Below are 17941 nucleotides of genomic sequence, written 5' to 3' on the forward strand. Positions count from 1 at the left end.
CATTTCACCTTTTATTGTAGGTAGATGTCTGCACAGGGAGTTGAGATTATCACTGGAAAAATTCCTGAAAGTTATTAATAACGATTCTACAGTTATTTGAAGAGAGTGGGAGAAATAGCTCTGGGGAAATATGTATGATAGGTGTAAAAAGGTAAGAGCTCTGTAAAGTTTGAGCCTGACTCCTGAAGTATGAGAAGTGTGAGAATGAAGCTGAGCATGTTGCTATATTGGAATCCTGACCACTCTCAAAGCTTTGTCCACAAGTTGTGGTACTTTTTTCTTTCCTGAAAACACAGAGCAATTGGAAGGAGAGGTAAAGAGGATATTTAGAAAAGGTCAGAATGGTAAAAATCAAGAGCAAAGTGTTGCTGTCATGGTAGTTCATTGCTCTAACATGTATGTGCATTTGAGACAGCAACCAGCCTAACAAGATAGGGCCCATCTGCAAGGCCCCTGGCCTAAGAAGATAAGGCCCCTAACCAATCTTCAAGCTAGGAGAATCAGATAGAGACTACCAAGACCCACATTCCACAGTTTGGGGACTTTCCCGGGCTTACACATGTGCCCTAGCACCCAGGAGTTGTCTGAAGGTGACCCAAGCCCCATACCAGAGTAAGAATCACACCCAGAGGTAGAGAGCTAGCATGCTAATGATACCTGCAACACACATGATAGCATGCTGAACAACAGCACAAGTGCAAGGAAAACCCCACTTCTCCATGCCATGACAAGGTGCTCCTCCCCAGCCTTTGCCTAATAAAAAGCCCAACAATCGCACTCTCTAATGAGCCGGTCACCTGCCCCTTTCCTTTCTGCACCTGCTCCTTTGTGCCCCCCTTGTGCAAAAGCTAATTAACTTTTACTTTTCCACTCCCGTTTGTTGTCTCTCTTGATTTTTGTCCTGGGAGACAACAGGGACCCAATGTGCTGGTAACATTTTGGTGACCATGAAGGGACTTCTTTTAGTCTGAGTGAAAGATTGGACTGGCCCAGCACCAGACTAGCTGGCTGCCCGAATGTGGACATAAGCAGCTGCAGCCGAACCTTTGCTTTAGACTCCGGGATTCGGTAAGTCAGGTGGAGGCTTGGAAGCCAACACCCTCCAGTCCAACCAACTTTCTTAAAATCTCCCTCTGTTCCTTCTCTGTCCCTCATTTCTCTCTCCCTCTCTCTCCCTCTCTCTCTCTCTCTCTGAGTGATTCATGGTTGACCCCTGGGTCAGTCCTTTGACAGACAAGGCTGTAGTCTCTGGTTTCAGAGAGTCTGAGTTCCACCCCTGGGAGCTCTCCTCTGTTTTTTTTTGGCATCTGGAGTGATTCCAGGTTGGCTCCCGGGTCAGTCATTTGACTGACAATCTGGAACCCTGTTTTATCTCCTGTCAAGAACCTGTTGATTATTTTAGGCTCCTACTGAGTCAGCTATGGGGACTTGTACTTTATTCTGTAAACTGTCCTGCCTGGGAACTGTTGCTTATTTAAGTTTGTTGGTTTGATTAAAATGAACATATTTTCAGAGTCATCAGCATTGGATATGATGCAGACATGCAGCCTTTACCCTACATTTATTGGTCAAATAAGCTGATATCTCTATTACAAAACTGATTAGCAAAAATAGTAACTTAAAATGATGGCTAATTTTGTCTAATGTCTCATGAAGTTTTGTATGCAATCTAAATAACTATTCGGAAGGAGTAAACTAAGTAGATGTGAAATAAAATAAAATTGTTGTGTAGGGGCCGGCCTCTGGCCAAGTGGTTGTTTTTGCGCTCCGCTTCAGTGACCCTGGGTTTCAAGGGTTTGGATCCTGGGCGTAGACATGGCACCGCTCATGAGGCCATGCTGAGGCAGCGTCCCACATGCCACAACTAGAAGGACTCACAACTAAATATGCACAACTATGCACAGGGGTGGGGTGGGGTGGTCAGGTATCATGCAGAGACATTGAAGAAACGACGCGGAGACTACAAATGAGACATATAGGTTTATTGGGCCCTACTTACGGGAGCATGTCCAGTGGTGGCCAGCTGGACGGAAGTGTGCACCCGCAACTGGCCCCCAAGAGAAGCTTGCTTAAGTAAGCAGAGGAACAAAGTCTGCATGCTTGCCAAAGGGCTGTCCTTGGTATGACTAGCGTTCCCAGAACAGAAGCTCCCATGGAGAGGCTCTGTGTCCCGGTCAGATGCGCTGTTCTTTCATGGGATAAGTGAGGATCCAGACTGGTCAGGCCCAAATCGTTACAAATTCCCGTAGCTGGGCTGCCTGCCCAGAAGGGAGCCGGAAGGACACATGGTTGCAATGGGCCTGGGGTTTTCTGCTGAGCAAGGAAGGCCCAGGCCCTACAGGGACTTTGGGGAGAAAAAGGAAAAATAAAATCTTTAAAAGAAAAAAAAAGTTTTAGGTAAACATTTTTCTTTTTTTTTAAAGACTTTTTTTTTCCTTTTTCCCCCCAAACCCCCCCCCCCCCCCGTACATAGTTGTGTGTTCTTAGTTGTGGGTCCTTCTAGTTGTGGCATGTGGGACACCTCCTCAGCATGGCTTGATGGGCAGTGCCATGTCCGCACCAAGGATTCGAACCGACGAAACACTGGGCTACCTGCAGTGGAGCGCACGAACTTAACCACTTGGCCACGGGGTCAGCCCCAAGGGAAACTTCTTATGTGTTATCACGTGTAAGATAACTTAAAATCTCTCTTTGAAACTTTGAAATTTTGCTAGGAGAAATTAAATGATAAAAATTCACTGAGTATCTACATGATTGAAACATTATCATTACGCATGTATAAGTTTATCTACTTTTAGCTTATTACAAAGAAACTAAAAGATGTTTGGGTCTATTAGTAAATATGTCTTGTATTTTTATTTAAAAATTGTACCATGAAGTAACATGTTTCTAGAAATTATAAAATGTATTTATAAATTGGCCAAGCCACAGAACGCTAATGTGAAACTGTTCATAATTGCTTACCTTTTTAGTTTTCACTAGTCTGTAGAGGTTAAAAATTCTAATTAATATATGTAATTAAAGCTACTAAAAATAAGGAAAACATCTTTGTATTCAAGCAAAGATGCATGGTCAAGTTGGCTAAGACTGAAGTAAATCTAATTAAGTAAATAAGTTTTAACGTAAAAAGTAAGCTGTTGCAAAAAATTAAAATTTGGTTTTCTTCCTCTTACAAGAGAGAATTTTCTTAAACTTCTAGTCTGCTCTCAATAAAGAGGTTATAAAAGGCTTTTCTTTATTTTTGAGTAAGTCTACCTAAAAGACAGAAAATCTTTATGTTTTGTTAAAATAATCTGCTATGTTCAAAAGGACTGAGGTCTATTAAGATTTTTTTGACTATTTCAACTATTTGCCCTTAAGTGTTTCTGCAGAGGGGACGCCCAAGATGAGCCAATGAGGGACCAGAATAGGCGTTTCCGTGTGAGCACATCCCGTCGGGGCGGGACTTCCGGCCACCTGCTGACGGCGGTCCTTTTCTTTGGAGGTTTTATCGGGTCTCGCCCCTGCCGGGCTCCGCTTGCTAGAGGACGGTCCTCCTAGAGGGAAGGTTGTAGTCATGGAGCAGCGAGGGAGGAAGGGGACACCCACCTAGTGAGCCAAGTCGCCCTCACATCCATCGCGGTCATTTTGGCTTCTCTGGTCAGCTCACTCCGTCGGAGGCTCCGGAGCGCCGGGTCGGGCTTGAGGGGACGGACGGGGAGGCGCGAGAGGAGGCGCCGTCCCCGCGGCCCAGGCGGCTCTGAGGCTCGGCGACGCCGCCCGGGGCCCCGCGCCAGGCCCGGGCCAGGGAGCGCCGCGCCCGGCGCCTCGTCTCCCGCCGCTCCCGGCCCCGCGCCGCCCCTGAGGCCGATGGCGGCGGCCGCGCGGAGGGAGCCGGCTCAGGTGAGCGCTCGGCTCCGGGCCGCCCCGCCCGCAGCGCAGCCCGAGCTCCAGCCCTCGGGCGGGCGCTGCTCCCGGGCCTGCAGCCCAGGCCCCGGGGCCGGGCCGGGGAGGCGCTCGTGGGGCCTGTGGTTGCGGGCGGGGGCCGGGCTGCGGGCGAGGTTCCCGGGCCGAGGGGACCCGGGGCCGCGTTGTGTCCGCAGGGAACAGTGTGAGGTGGGGTCCCCCCTGGACTGGCAGGGGAGGGGCTGCTCCTTCAGTCCGAGGGCCCGGAGCCGGGAGGGCTGTGAACAGAGAGGGACACGGTGCGTTTTCGGGTTTAAAAAGTTGTCCAGGAGCTGCTCGGAGAGAACGGACGGGAAGGGGTGAGGAGGCCGGGGAGGCGCAGGGAGCGGAGTCCTGGTCCGAGGGCGCAGAGCTGGTCCGAGGCAGCTCTGAGGACTGAGGCCCGGAGGTCAGTGAGTGAAGCCGAGGTCACCGGGTCGCAGGGCGGGGCGGGGTCCAGACGTGGTGGCCTGCCTCTCCCCAGAGGTTCTGGGACAGGAAAAAGCACTTACGGAGCCTGCACAGGGAAGTAGAGGGTGTCCCAGCCCCTCGGTGGTACTAACACCAGCCGTGTGGTGTCCGTGATTATGGCGTCTTGAGACTCTTCCCTTGCTGCGTTCACAGCTCTCGGGTGCGGGGACCCTGAGGATACCCCCAAACCCTGTGTCCTGAGTGCAGGCCGAGGGTCACAGAGGTGTTGCAATTTCTGGTTACTAGTATAAACAGGTGTAGAAGGTTATCCCAGGAACTGATAGCAGCGTGTGCAAATGCTTGGAGGTGTGACTGAGCTGGAGACAAGGGACAGCAGGTCTCCATTCTTTCTGTGAAGAACACAGGTTGGGGTGGGTAGATGAGTGATGAGGCCTTAATGTGGCTGCCCAGGAGTTAGGTGTCTATTATGGACATAATGAGAGGTCTGGATAAGAGGAGGTAGGTGATCTTAGCCAGGTCTTAGGAGGCTCCATCTGGCTGCAGAGAAGAGCACAGACTGTGGGTTAAGGGAGGATGCAAGAGCCCAGGAGGAGGCTACTGCTATAAACCCTGTACTGATGGACCAGAGTTGTGGCCACGGAGGTGGGAGAAAAGTTTGGATTCTAGGTCCATTTTTGAAGAAGGGCCAAGTTGACTTTTGGATGTTGTAGTTGAGGGAGGGCCAGCTCTGGTGGTCCAGCGGTTAAGATTTGGTGTCTCACTGCTGCAACCTGGGTTTGTTTTGCTGTCAGGGAACCACACCACGTTTTTGTCACATGTCATATTATGGCAGCTGCTTGTCGGTGTGATGCTGAAAGCTAGGCCACCAGTATGTCACATACCAACAGAGTCACCCAAGGTGGATAGGTTGCAGCAGAGCTTCCAGATTGTGACAAAATAGGAAGAAGGATCTGGCTACCCATTTCCAAAAAAACTGGGCATGAGAACTCTGTGACTAGCAGCAGAATATTGTCTGATATGGTCTGGAAGATGAGAAGATGGCACAAAAAATACTGGGCAGGGTTCTGCCCTGCTGTACACAGGGTCGCTACGAGTCTGAATTGACTCAATGGCACTAAAGCAACAAAGTTGTGGGAGAGGTTAGGGATGACTCCAGGGTTTTGGGTTGTAGCTGCTGAAGGGGTGGAAGCTCCATCAAGTGGGATGTGGAAGTTGTTGGTAGGTTTATTTTCCTTGTGAATATCAGAAATTATATTTGGGCCCTCTTAAGAGTCTGACATGTTTCAGAGAACAGTGAGCAGAGGCATCAAGAGGGCATCTGGAGACACGTATGGAAATCTGGGGAGGGGTTCAGGATGGAGACTTTCAAATGGCTATTGTGGCTCTTGTGTGGACCCGGGCGGAGCTGTGGTCACATTTAAGAAGTGGAACGCGGGATATAGTGATAATGCTGTTAGCGATTCAGAAAGACTGGGGTGCATGCTGAGGAATGGTTCTGTTGCTTAGCACCTGGTTGAGGTTCCTGAGTATGAGAAACACAGGTGAGGGAGGGCCGTGGCCATGGAAGGGTGTGGGAGAGATCATGATCTGGCAGGTGGCCAAGGCTTCCATGGGATGAGTCGGTGGGAGATGACTTCAGAGGCAGAGGAGTAAATGAGACAAGTTGACAGTGAGACTGGGGCTCCTGCGAATTCACTACTGTTCACATTCACTAGAATTGTGTGTTGAGCCCTGATGGGGTCTGGGCTGTTCGAGTCTTGCTGGTGGGTAAGATCTGGGATGAATGTAGTCAGTTGTGAGAGTCACTATGCCTGGCAGGGAGACTTTAAGGGCTGGGGTTTTAAGGAAGATTAAGTGGGGAGAGGCAGATTGTGGCTCCTGAGGGGACAGAAAGTGCATGACAGAAGTGGAAAAGGGTCATGGGTATCTGAAATTCACATGTGGTTCTGGGTGGCTGATCTTGAAGCAAGGATCAGAGGCAGGTGGGGAGGCCTTCAAAGCAGCATCTGGGGCTTTCCCTGGCTGTGGGATCCATCCGAGGACTGGGAAGGTACTGGATTGTGTTTGAGTTTGTGAAGCGCTCTCTGGGTGCCATGTGCCACGTCCATGGGTGAGCGCAGGGAGATGCCTGTATTGTAGGCCAGGGAGGTAGCAGAGCTGTGGGGACTGAAGACGTGAGAGCGTGTGTCTCCATCATGGTTTGCATTTACATAGGTGGTGTGAGCTGAGGGCCCCAAGGCCTGTGTAGTGGGGACTTAGGGGTGAAGCATGAGCCCACGTTTAGCTGTGTCTTGTAGCTACACTCTGGAAGATGTAGGGGAATTGCTTGACAGGAGGGATGGGGCCCTGCCGGCCAGGCCCAGAGCTTGAATGGCATCTATGTGTCGCCCTGCCTGTTATTTCTGAGGGCTGAACACAGTGATGATTGGGACCCTGAGGAGAGCGGCTATCAGTGGCAGCAGGGTCTGGTATCTTCTTTGAGGTGGGGAGCTCTGGAGGAGGAAGTGTGTGGAGTAGATGTGCGAGGTGAGGGCCTGTGGGTTCTGAGAGAGAAAGTTCATGGTTTCCTCTATCCCCATCTTGACAGGAGAGTATGACCTTTGGAGACGTTGCTGTGTACTTCTCCTGGGAGGAGTGGAGGCTCCTTGGTGAAGCTCAGAGGGACTTGTACCACGATGTGATGCTGGAGAACTTTGCACTCATATCCTCACTGGGTAAGGCCCTCTCCCTCCCCGTGACCTGGACTAGGCTCTGTATCCCATCTCATCCCCCTTTCCCTTGGGGCTGCTTTGTTCTCACATGTTGACAGTGGGCACTACTTGCTTCCCCAGCTTTCTGGGTGGTGCTGTGTTGCTAGGGCTGGGTGTGTGCACTGCCCTCTTCTCTCCCCTGCAGCCCTAATATGCTCTGTACTGAGCCCACACAGGGAAGGATTCCAGGTCAGTAGTCTTGCAGTGAGGCTAGTCTATTGGATGGCGCCTTACTTGCCCTCTCCCTGGCCAAGTGACCATGTCCAGCGCCATAGCACTTCTGTGTGTGTGACAGGATTTGTTCCTTTCCTTTTTCTGACGTTTCCTACTACCTGTCTGTGCCTGGAATTGCAGGCATTGTCATGGTCACTACTTACCTGGACCATGGTCTACATTTTAAGACTCTCTTGCATGGTGTGTAGTGTTTAGTGTAGCTGTCTTTTCTTTTCCTTTCTTTTTTGTTCCAGCGTTGTTGTTCTATTAAGTGGTATATATTTAAAGTGTACAGTGTGTTGATTTCATATATGTATGCATTATGAAATAATTACATAGTCAAGTTAATGAGCATCTCCATCACCTCATATAGGTACTTCTTTTTTTGGTAAGAACACTTCAGATATACTCTCCCAGTAAATTTCAAGTGTAAAGTACAGTATTATTAACTGTAGTCACCATGTTGTACATTATGTTTTCAGATCTTCTTCATCTGAAAACTGAACGTTTGTACTGTTTGATGAACAGTTCCACATTTTTCCCATTTCTCAGCCCCTGGCGTTCGACTGTCTATGAGTTCAATGTTTTGTGTGTGTGTGTTTCACAGTTCATTTATAAGTGATATCATACAGTATTTGTCTTTCTCTGACCAGCTTATTTCACTCAGCTCCAGATTCGCTCCAGATTCACCCATACTGTCACATATGGCAGGATTTCCTTCTTTTTTAAGGCTGAATAATACTTCAGGGGGGGGGTGTGTGTGTGTGTGTGTGTGTACATCACACTTTTTTTGTCCATGTATTCATTTATGGACATTGAGGTTGTTTCCCTGTCTTGTGTATTGTGAATAATGCTTCAGTGAAATGAGAGGGCAGATTATCTCTTCCACATTCTGATTTCATTTCCTTCAGATGTATTCGAAGAAATGGGATTGCTGGATCATATGGTAATTCTATTTGAATATTTGGAGGAACTTTCATAATCGCTCTACCAATTTCCATTCCAAAGAACAGTGTCCAAGGGTTCCATTCTCTCCACACCCTTCCCAACACTTACCTCTCCTCTTTTTGATGATGGTCATCCTAAGGTATGAGGTAATATTTCGTGGTTTGGACTTACATTTTCCTTATTCCTGATTTACATTTTCCTGTAAGGAAGAGCAGTTTTTCATATATCCAATAGCCATTTGTATATCAAATTTGGAAAAAATGTCTACTCAGATCCTTTGCCTGTGTTTTACTCGGATTGTTCTTCGCTTTTGAGTCATATGAGTACCTTATATTTTAAAACTATTATCTGGGGCTGGCCCCGTGGTTGAGTGGTTAAGTGTGCGCTCCGCTTCATCGGCCTGGGGTTTAGCTGGTTCAGAGCCTGGGCGCGGACATGGCACTGCTCGTCAGGCCACGTTGAGGCGGCATCCCACATGCCACAACTAGAAGGACACACAATTAAAATATACAACTATGTACCAGGGGGCTTTAGGGAGAAAAAGAAAAAAATAAAAATAAAATCTTTAAAACTGTTATCTGTTTATGCGACCAGTGGCTTGCAAATATTTTCTCCCATTCTGTACGTTCCTTTTCATTTTGTTGATTGTTTCTTTTGCTGTGCAGAAGGTTTTTAATTTGATGTCATTCCACTTGTTTACTTTTGATGTTTTTTCCCTGGACTTCTAGTGTCATATCCAAAAAATCATTGCCAAGACCACTACAAATAGCTTATTCTCTGTGTTTTTTCAAGAGATTTTACATTTTCATGTCTCACCTTTAACTCTTTAATCTATTTTGACTTCGTTATTTTTAGTAATGGAAGAAAGGGCTCCAGTTTCATCTTTTTGCATGTGAATATCCAGTTTATCCAACACTGTTTATTGAGGAGACTATATTTTCCCCATAGTGTGGTCTTGGCACCCCTGTCAAAGAGTAATTCACCATATATGGCTGGGACTTCTTCAGGGCTCTGTATTTTGTTCCATTCCTTAGTGCATGTGTTTTTATGCCAGTATCACACTATTTTGATTCCTATAGCTTCCTAATATAGTTTCAAATCAGGAAGTGTGATAGCTCCAGCTTTGATCTTCTTGCTCAAGATGGCTTTGGCTATTTGAGATCATTTGTGGTTCCATATGCATTTTCGGATTCCTTTGCTATTTCTGTGAAAAATTCCATTGATTGGGTCTGTACATCACATTGGAGAATACGGGCATTTTAACAGTATTAATTCTTCCAATCCAAGAACATGGGATATCTTTCCGTTTATTTGTGTCTTCGCTTTCCTTCATCAGTGTCTTATAGTTTTCAGAGTCTAGCTCTTTCACCTCCTTGGTTAAATTTATTTGTATGTATTTAATTGTTTTTTTTTCTTTTTGAGGATTCTTAGCCCTGAGCTAACATCTGCTGCCAATCCTCCTCTTTTTGCTGAGGAAGACTGGCCCTGAGCTAACATCCGTGCCCATCTTCCTCTACTTTATATGTGGGATGCCTGCCACAGCATGGCTTGCCAAGTGGTGCCATGTCCACACTCGGGATCCAAACTGGCGAACCCCGGGCTGTCACAGCGGAACATGTGCACTTAACCACTGCACCACTGGGCTGGCCCCTGTATTTAATTGTTTTTGATGATATTGTCAGTGCACCTGCTTTCAGTTTCTTATTCAGAATTTCACTGTGAGTGTATAGAAACACAACTGATTTTTTATGTTGATTTTGTATCCTGCAACCTTCCTGAATTTGTTTCCTAGTTGTAAGAGTTTTTTGTTGGAGTCTGGGATTTTCTCTCTCTAAGATCATGTCTTCTATCTTAAGATCACAGACGGTTTTACTTCCTTTTTTGTGATTTCGCTGCCTTTTCCTTTTCTTGCCTAAGTGTTCTGGCTAGGTCTTCCAGAACTATGTGAAGTAGAAGTGAGGAGAGTGGGCATCCTTGTCTTGTTCCTCCTTTTAGAAGAAAAGCTTTTAGCTTTTAACCATTCACTATGATGGTCGTGTGGGCTTATCGTATACGGCCTTTATTATATTGATGTACCTCAATATCATAGACTTTCTACACCTGATTTCTTGAAAGTTTTTAACATGAAAGTATGCTCAAATTTATTAAGTGCTTTTTTGCATCTCATAGCAATCATGTGATTTTTATCCTTCATTCTGTTAATATGGTGTCCCATTTGTTGCTTTGCATATGATGGAGCATCCCTTATCCTAAATCGCACTTGATCATAGTGTCAGATTCTTTGAACATGCTGTTGAATTTGGTTTGCTAGTATCTTGTTGAGGATTTTTCTTCTATGTTCATCAACTATATTGGCCTGTAATTTAATTTTCTTGTAGTCCTTATCTTGCTTTGGTATCAGGATAATGCTGGCCTTGAAAATTGAGTTTGGATGTTTTCCTTCCTCTTCAATGTTTTGGAAGAGTTGAGGAAGGATTGACATTCAGTTCTCCTTAAAATCTTTGGTGGAATTGGCCAGTGAATCTATCTGGTCCTGGGCTTTTCTTTATTGGGAGAATTTTGATTGATTCAGTGTCTTTACTTGTTATTGGTCTATTCAGATTTTCTGTTTCTTTATGATTCAGTCTTGATAGATTGTATGTTTCTAGGAGTTTTCCCACTTCTTCTAGTTAATCCACTTGATAGTAGTCTCTTAAGATGTTTGTGTTTCTATCATGTCAATTTTAATGTCTCTTGTTTTAGTTCTGACTTGAGTCTTCTCTCTTTTCTAAGATAGTCTGGCTAAAGGTTTTTTGGTTTTGTTTCTTTTCAAAAACCAATTCTTAGTTTTGTTGCTACTTTTCTTTGTTTTTCTAGTCTGTATTTCATTTGTTTCTGCTCTGATCTTTGTTCTTTTCCTTTCTTCCCCCTAATTTGGACCTCATTTGTTGTTCTTTTTCTAGTTCCTTATGGTGTAAGGGTAGGTTAATAATTTGAGATGTTTGTTTTTCCTCAAAGTAGGCATTGCTTGTTGTAAACTTTACTATTAGAACTGCTTTTGGTGCTTTTCATAAGTTTTAGCCTGTCTTCTTTCCATTTTCGTTTGTCTCAGGATAATTTTATTTTAAATTTTGATTTTTTTCTTTATCAGACTGATTGTTCAGGAGTGTTCTTTAATGTCCACATATTCTTGAATGTTCCAGCTTTCATCTTATTACTAATTTCTCGTTTCACCCCTTTGTAGTCAGATAAGATTCTTGATATGATTTCAGTCTTAAGTCTGTTTAGATTTGTTTTGTCACCTAACATATGATCTGTCCCAGAGAATGTTCTGTCCACTTGAGAAGAATGTGTATTCTGCTATAGTTGGATGGAATGTTCTGTATATGTTAGGTCCATTTGGTCTGAAGTGTAGTTCAAGTCAAACATTTCCTTATTGATTTTCTATCTGGATGATCTACTCATTCTGGAAAGATGTGTATTGAAGTTGGCTATTAGTAGTTTGTAACTGTCATTTCTACCTTCCAATATGTTAATATATTTAGCTGCTTCGATGTTGGGTGCATATATACTTATAATTGTTACATCCTCTAGGTGAATTGTCCCCTTTATCATTATATAGTGATGTTCTTTGTTTTCTGTGACACCTTTTGAGTTAAAAATCTTGTAAGTTATTCTCTTTTGGTTTCCGTTTACATGGAATAATTTTTTGGATTCCTTCACTTTCAGCTTATTTGTGTCCTTGTAACTAAAGTGTGACTCTTGTAGGCAACATGTAATTGAGTCCTGTTTTATTTCTCTGGTTAGCCAGTGTGTATCTTTTGGTTGGAGAATTTTGTAAGGACTTGATTGCCATCTTGTTAATTGTTTTCTGGCTATTTTATAGTCTCTTTTTCCTCTCTTGCTCTCTTTGTGATTTGATAATTTTCCATAGTGGTATGGTCTGATTCCTTTCTCTTTATCTATTGTAGGTTTTGGCTTTGTGATTACCATGAGATTTTCAAGCATCTTAAAGCAGTCTGTTTTAATCTGATAGCAACTTAACATCAATCGCATAAAAAGTACACTTTTGGTATCTCACCCCCCTGAATTTTATCTTTTTGATGTCACATTTTATATCTTTTTATATTGTATAACCATCAAGAAATTATTGTGGCTGTGGTTCTTTTTAATCCTCTTGTCTTTTATCCTTTATAGCAGAGGTAGGTGATTTACATGCCACCATATTACAGTATTGGTGTATTCTGAATTTGACTATCTACTTGCCTTTACCACTGTGCTTTGTATTTTCACGTGCTTTCATCTTTCTAATTAGTGTCTTTTCATTCCAGCTTGAAGAACTGTCTTTAGCATTTCTGGTAAGGCAGGTTCAGTGGTGATGAACTCACTCAGCTTTTCTTTGTCTAGGAAAATCTTTCTCCCTCCTTCATTTTTGAAGGACAGCTTTGTGGATAAAGCATTCTTGTTTGACATTTTTTTCCTTTAATTTATTGAATTTATTATTGCACTCTCTCTGTGTCAGCCTGATTTAGCTGAGAAATCCACTTGCAGCCTTATAGGTGTTCCCATGTATGCAATAAGTTTCTTTTCTCTTTCTGCTTTTGAAATTCTCTTTGTCTTTGATTTTTGAAAGTTTTATTATACTGTCTTGCTGAAGATATCTTTAGATTGAATCTGTATGGGGACTTATGAGCACCATATACCTGGATGTCCACATCCCTCTTCTGATTTGGGAAATTTCCAGCCGTTATTTCTTTAAATAAGCTTTCTGCTCCTTTTCCCCTCACTTGTCCTAGTGGCACTCCTATAAAGCAAATATTATTTCTCCTGTTGGCATCCTATAGTTTTTCTTCTGTCTTTTTTCTCCATTGACTGGATGATTGAAATGACTTGATTTGAGGTCACACATTTTCACCTGCTTGATCAAAGTGAAAATTGACACTCCCTATTGCATTTTTCATTTCATTCTTTGCATTCTTCAGGTCTGGAATTTGTTTAATTTTTTAAATTTGTATATCTGAATTTCTTGATCATTTATTGTTTTGCTAATTTCAGTGAGTTGTCTGTCTATTTTCTTGGCTCTTACTGAGCTTCCTTAAAACAATTATTTTGAATTCATTGTCCAGCAGTGTGTAGATATGTGTTTCTTTGGGTTCACTTGCTGGAAACTCACTCTGCTTCTTTGGTGATTTTATGTTCCCTTGATGTTTTTGTGTTCCTTATAACCTTTTGTTGATGTCTCTGCATTTGATGAATCGGTCACCTCTTCCAATCTTCGGGGGCTGGTTTTGGTTGGGAAAGACCTTCACCTTGGGTTGGTTGCAAGGTCATTGGCTGTGTGGGGTGTGGCAGTTTGGGCTCTAGGGAGGGACCAGCTGTGTAATCATTGTGCAAATGTCTGCTGCCTTGAACACCAGTTATTATATTGCAGTTGTTTTTTCCTGGGTTTGGACACATGCTTCTACACAGCCTCATGTCGCTAGCACTAAAGGTCTTGCAGGAATCCTTTTGCAAAGAAACAAGTTATAAAATACGTGTCTTGTTTTGTGTCACACCCTGTCCTTGCGTCCTTCTTTGGTGAGGTGTCTACCATTCTTTTGCCTCATGGGCCCAGTAATGCCCAGTAGGCACTTCCCTAACAAGATTCCAACTCCTTTAACTGGAAAAGCATTCCTTAGATTCCTTGTTAGATGTCATAGAAACATATTTGTAATGGGGTTCCTCCTCCGTCTAAAGTCAGCATGTACTTCACCACGGTTTCTTTGTGTCTAGGTTGCTGGAATGGAGCAGAAGATGTGGAGGCTCCCTTTGAACACAGCATTTCTGTAGGTGTGTCACAGGACAGGACTCCCAAGGCAGGTCTGAGAAAAAGTGATTATGCCTGGGCTGAATGCAAGAAAGGCTTCAGGCCGAAGCACACGCTTGTTCAGGACAAGGGTGTGCACACTGGAAGACAGTGTTTTGTGTGCCATGAATGTGGGAAAGCATTCAGGTACAGATCCTCATTTGTTGTTCACCAGAGAGTCCACGCTGGAGGAAGGCTTCATGTGTGTAGAGAATGTGGCAAATCTTTTAGGCGAACCTCAGCCTTTAGTCAGCATCGAAGAATTCATTCTGGAGCAAGGCAGTACAAATGCAGCAAATGTGGACAATCCTTTAACCAAAAATCTATCCTTATTTATCTCTGGAGAAGTCACTCTGGAGAAAGTTGTTACTTGTGCAGTGAATGTGTGCAGTCTTTTTGCTGTGGATCTATCCTTATTCAACAACGAACAGTTCACACAGGAGAAAGGCGTTATAAGTGCACTGAGTGTGGGATATCTTTTAGAAGAAAATGTTACCTCATTGTACACTGGAGAGTTCACACTGGAGAAAGGTCTTATGAATGCAGTGATTGTGGGAAATCTTTTACCAAAAGCTTGGTACTCATTCTCCACCGGAGAGTACATACAGGAAGGAGGCCTTTTCAATGCAGTATATGTGGGAAGTCATTTACCAACAGCTCAAGACTAATTCTACACCAGAGAGTACACACAGGAAAAAGGCCTTATGAGTGCAGTGAATGTTGGAAATCCTTTAGCCGTCTATCTTACCTCAATCAACACCAGACAGTGCATGTTGGAAAAAGGTCTTATGAATGTGGTGAATGTGGGAAATCTTTTTCATCTGGTTCCAACCTCAGTGATCATCAGAGAGTTCACACAGGAGAAAGGCCTTATGAATGCAGTGAATGTGGGAAATCTTTTATCCAAAGATGTCATCTTGTTAGACACCAACTAGTTCACACAGGAGAGAGATCATATGAGTGTAGTAAATGTGGGAAATGTTTCACCATTAGGCAGACCCTCCGTTATCATGAGAAAGTTCACACAGGAGAAAGACCTTATAAGTGCAATGATTGTGGGAAATCCTTTATAGAAAGATGCCATCTTGTTAAACACCAACGAGTTCACACAGGAGAAAAGCCTTATGAATGCAGTGAATGTGGGAAATCTTTTATCATAAGATCCAATCTTGTTGTACACCAGCGAGTTCACACAGGAGAGAGGCCATATGAGTGCAGTGAATGTGGAAAATCTTTCAGCCTTAGGAGCACCCTTCGTGATCATCAGAGAGTTCACACTGGAGAAAGGCCTTATGAGTGCAGTGAATGTGGAAAATCCTTTAGAGTAAATTCTCATCTCATTCGTCACTGGAGATTTCACACTGGAGAAAAGCCGTATAGATGTAGTGAATGTGGGAAATGTTTTAGGTCTAGTGTGAGCCTTCGTTGTCATGAGAGTATTCACACCGGTTCAAGACCTTATGAGTGTATTGACTGTGGGAAATCATATGCCATTAGACCGACCCTTACTCGACACCGAAGAATTCACACAGGAGAAAGACCTTATAAGTGTGGGGAATGTGGAAAATCCTTCCGGCGTAATTCACATCTCAGTGAACACCAGAGAGTTCACACTGGAGAAAAGAATTATGAGTGCACTGAATGTGGGAAATCATTTAGGGATCGTTCCCAGCTCAAAAAGCACCAGACAGTTCACACTGGAGAAAGGCCTTTTGAGTGTAGTGTATGTGGGAAATCTTATACCAGTAGCTCGACGCTCGCAAAACACCGGAGAATTCATACAGGTGAAAGGCCTTATAGGTGCAGTGAATGTGGGAAATCATTTAGGGATCATTCCCAACTCAAAAAACACCAGCGAGTTCACACTGGAGAGAGGCCTTTTGAGTGTAGTGAATGTGGGAAATCTTACAGCAGTAACTGGACGCTTACTCAACATCAGAAAATTCACACAGGAAAAGGCCTTATAAATACAGTGAATGTGGGAGATCTTTCATGAGTAGTTCACATTGCAGTAAACAACAGAGAGTTCACACTGGAGAAAGGCCTTATGAGTGCACTGAATGTGGGCAATCATTTACGGATAGTTCCCAATTTAGTAAACACCAGAGAGTCCACACTGGGTAAAGGCTTTATGAGCATAGTGAATGTGGAAAATGTTTTGTCTTTAGCTTGACATTCAACACTGGAGCGTTCACACTAGAGTAAGGGTTTATGAGCGCACCCAGTGTGGGAAATGTTTAACCCAAAGCTCTGCACTCTGTCAACATGAGAGACTTGACACTGGATCAAGTTCTTATGAGTCAAGCAAATGTGGAAAATTCTTTAGCTAAGGGACTGTGTTCGCTTCACATCGATTGTTGATACTGCGTCAAGCCTAATGAGTGCAGGGAATGTCGAAAATGATTTCCTAAATCTCCACTCTCATTCAACACTGGAGAATTCACGGTGTAGAAAGTCCTTATGCTGTACCAGATGTGGTGAATCATTTTTAATTTGGCCTTTTTACTACCTTTTTTGTGCTATTTCATTGTTGTTTTAATTGCATTTCCCTAAGGATTCCTGATGAGCAGTTTTTCAGATGTTCATTTACTATCTGTATGTTTGTGATAAAATGTCCGCTAATATCTTTTGCTTATTCTTTTATGAACTTTGGCTACTATCCTTTTCTTTGGCAAATAGGGCTGTGAAGCAACGAAGGTGTATGTTGGAATTTCATTCTCAAATACATGACTGACCTCCTTTTATAATGGAATAATTATTTTCAGTACTGGAAGAATATATCCTAATTTTCTTTAAGATTTTTTATGCTGTGCACAATGTAATGGGTACAAATACCGTATTTTTTTAATACTAATTTGCACTGTTAACATATTTTCCATTTGTTTCTTAATTTCAGACATTCAATAATGCTATAAAGTCTTACCTTGTAGTGTTTGTTCATTTTCCTGGTTTATCATTGGTGGGTCAGAGCAGATGGAGGCCCTGATGGTATCAGGATAGATTGGGTGTTCAAAGCCCCACGGGGAGGGAATGGGGAGGGCAGTGATCAGACACCCCCAAGGTGCCGGAGTTTGACTCTCAGGTCTCCATTCATCACTGGAGCTTATAGACAATGACCCCCTTCTGAGCCTCAGTTTCCTCCTGTATGAAATGGGAACTAGAGGTGACCCTGCGCCTGGGCTATTGGAAGAGGTCAAGAGTCAAGGTGCCCATTCACTGCGCAGCAGCTGCACCTATTCTCTCCACCTGTGTGCAGTGACAATCACGGGGCAGGGCACCCCTTTATTCCCTCAGGCGGGAGGGGGCTGTGGGGTAGTGAGGTTTGGTGTGGGTTCCCCACCAGGGAATGTTTGAGTACCTTGCTGGAGCTCCTGGAGGCTCAGTTCACTGACTGTGAGATGCAGGTGATGACTGCATTGACCTTGGCCTCCCTGAGGATCAATAAAAGTAACAAACATGCTGAGTTCTTACTTTTTGAGTATTTTATTTAATTAATTAATTTATTTTTTAAGATTTTATTATTTTTTTTCTCCCCAAAGCCCCCTGGTACATAGTTGTATATTCTTCATTGTGGGGCCTTCTAGTTGTGGCATGTGGGACACTGCCTCAGCGTGGTTTGATGAGCATTGCCATGTCCGTGCCCAGGATTCTAACCAATGAAACGGCAGCCTGCAGCAGAGTGTGCGAACTTAACCACTCGGCCACGGGGCCAGCCCCATGAGTATTTTATTTTTAATTCTCACAACAACATGGTGAAGTGGAAAGTATCGTATTGCTGCAGAAATCCAGGGTCAGCGATAAGAAGTGGGTTCTCCAGGTTCACACAGTGGACAAGTGTCAGATTCAAGTG

The 17941-nt window shown here is 43.9% G+C and overlaps 1 protein-coding gene across 1 annotated transcript; it reads left to right on the forward strand.

The window, feature by feature from the left end:
• Positions 1–3469: 3469 nt before the first annotated feature.
• LOC124249296 (zinc finger protein 345-like) lies at positions 3470–17561 on the forward strand. Its single transcript, XM_046680159.1, has 3 exons — positions 3470–3882; positions 6944–7070; positions 14019–17561. The coding sequence occupies exons 1-3, from the start codon at positions 3850–3852 to the stop codon at positions 16085–16087; spliced, it is 2229 nt and encodes a 742-aa protein (XP_046536115.1). The 5' UTR covers positions 3470–3849; the 3' UTR covers positions 16088–17561.
• Positions 17562–17941: the final 380 nt, after the last annotated feature.

The sequence above is a fragment of the Equus quagga genome, chromosome 13 (assembly GCF_021613505.1).
Source record: "Equus quagga isolate Etosha38 chromosome 13, UCLA_HA_Equagga_1.0, whole genome shotgun sequence".
Taxonomy (NCBI): Eukaryota; Metazoa; Chordata; class Mammalia; order Perissodactyla; family Equidae; genus Equus; species Equus quagga.

What these genes read in the sequence shown, in the direction of transcription:
- LOC124249296 (XM_046680159.1), top strand. Translation starts at nt 3,850, where the DNA reads ATGGCGGCGGCCGCGCGGAGGGAGCCGGCTCAG. An exon ending in CGCGGAGGGAGCCGGCTCAG is followed by an intron (nt 3,883 to 6,943) that starts GTGAGCGCTCGG and finishes CCATCTTGACAG; the next exon opens with GAGAGTATGACCTTTGGAGA. An exon ending in TGCACTCATATCCTCACTGG is followed by an intron (nt 7,071 to 14,018) that starts GTAAGGCCCTCT and finishes CTTTGTGTCTAG; the next exon opens with GTTGCTGGAATGGAGCAGAA.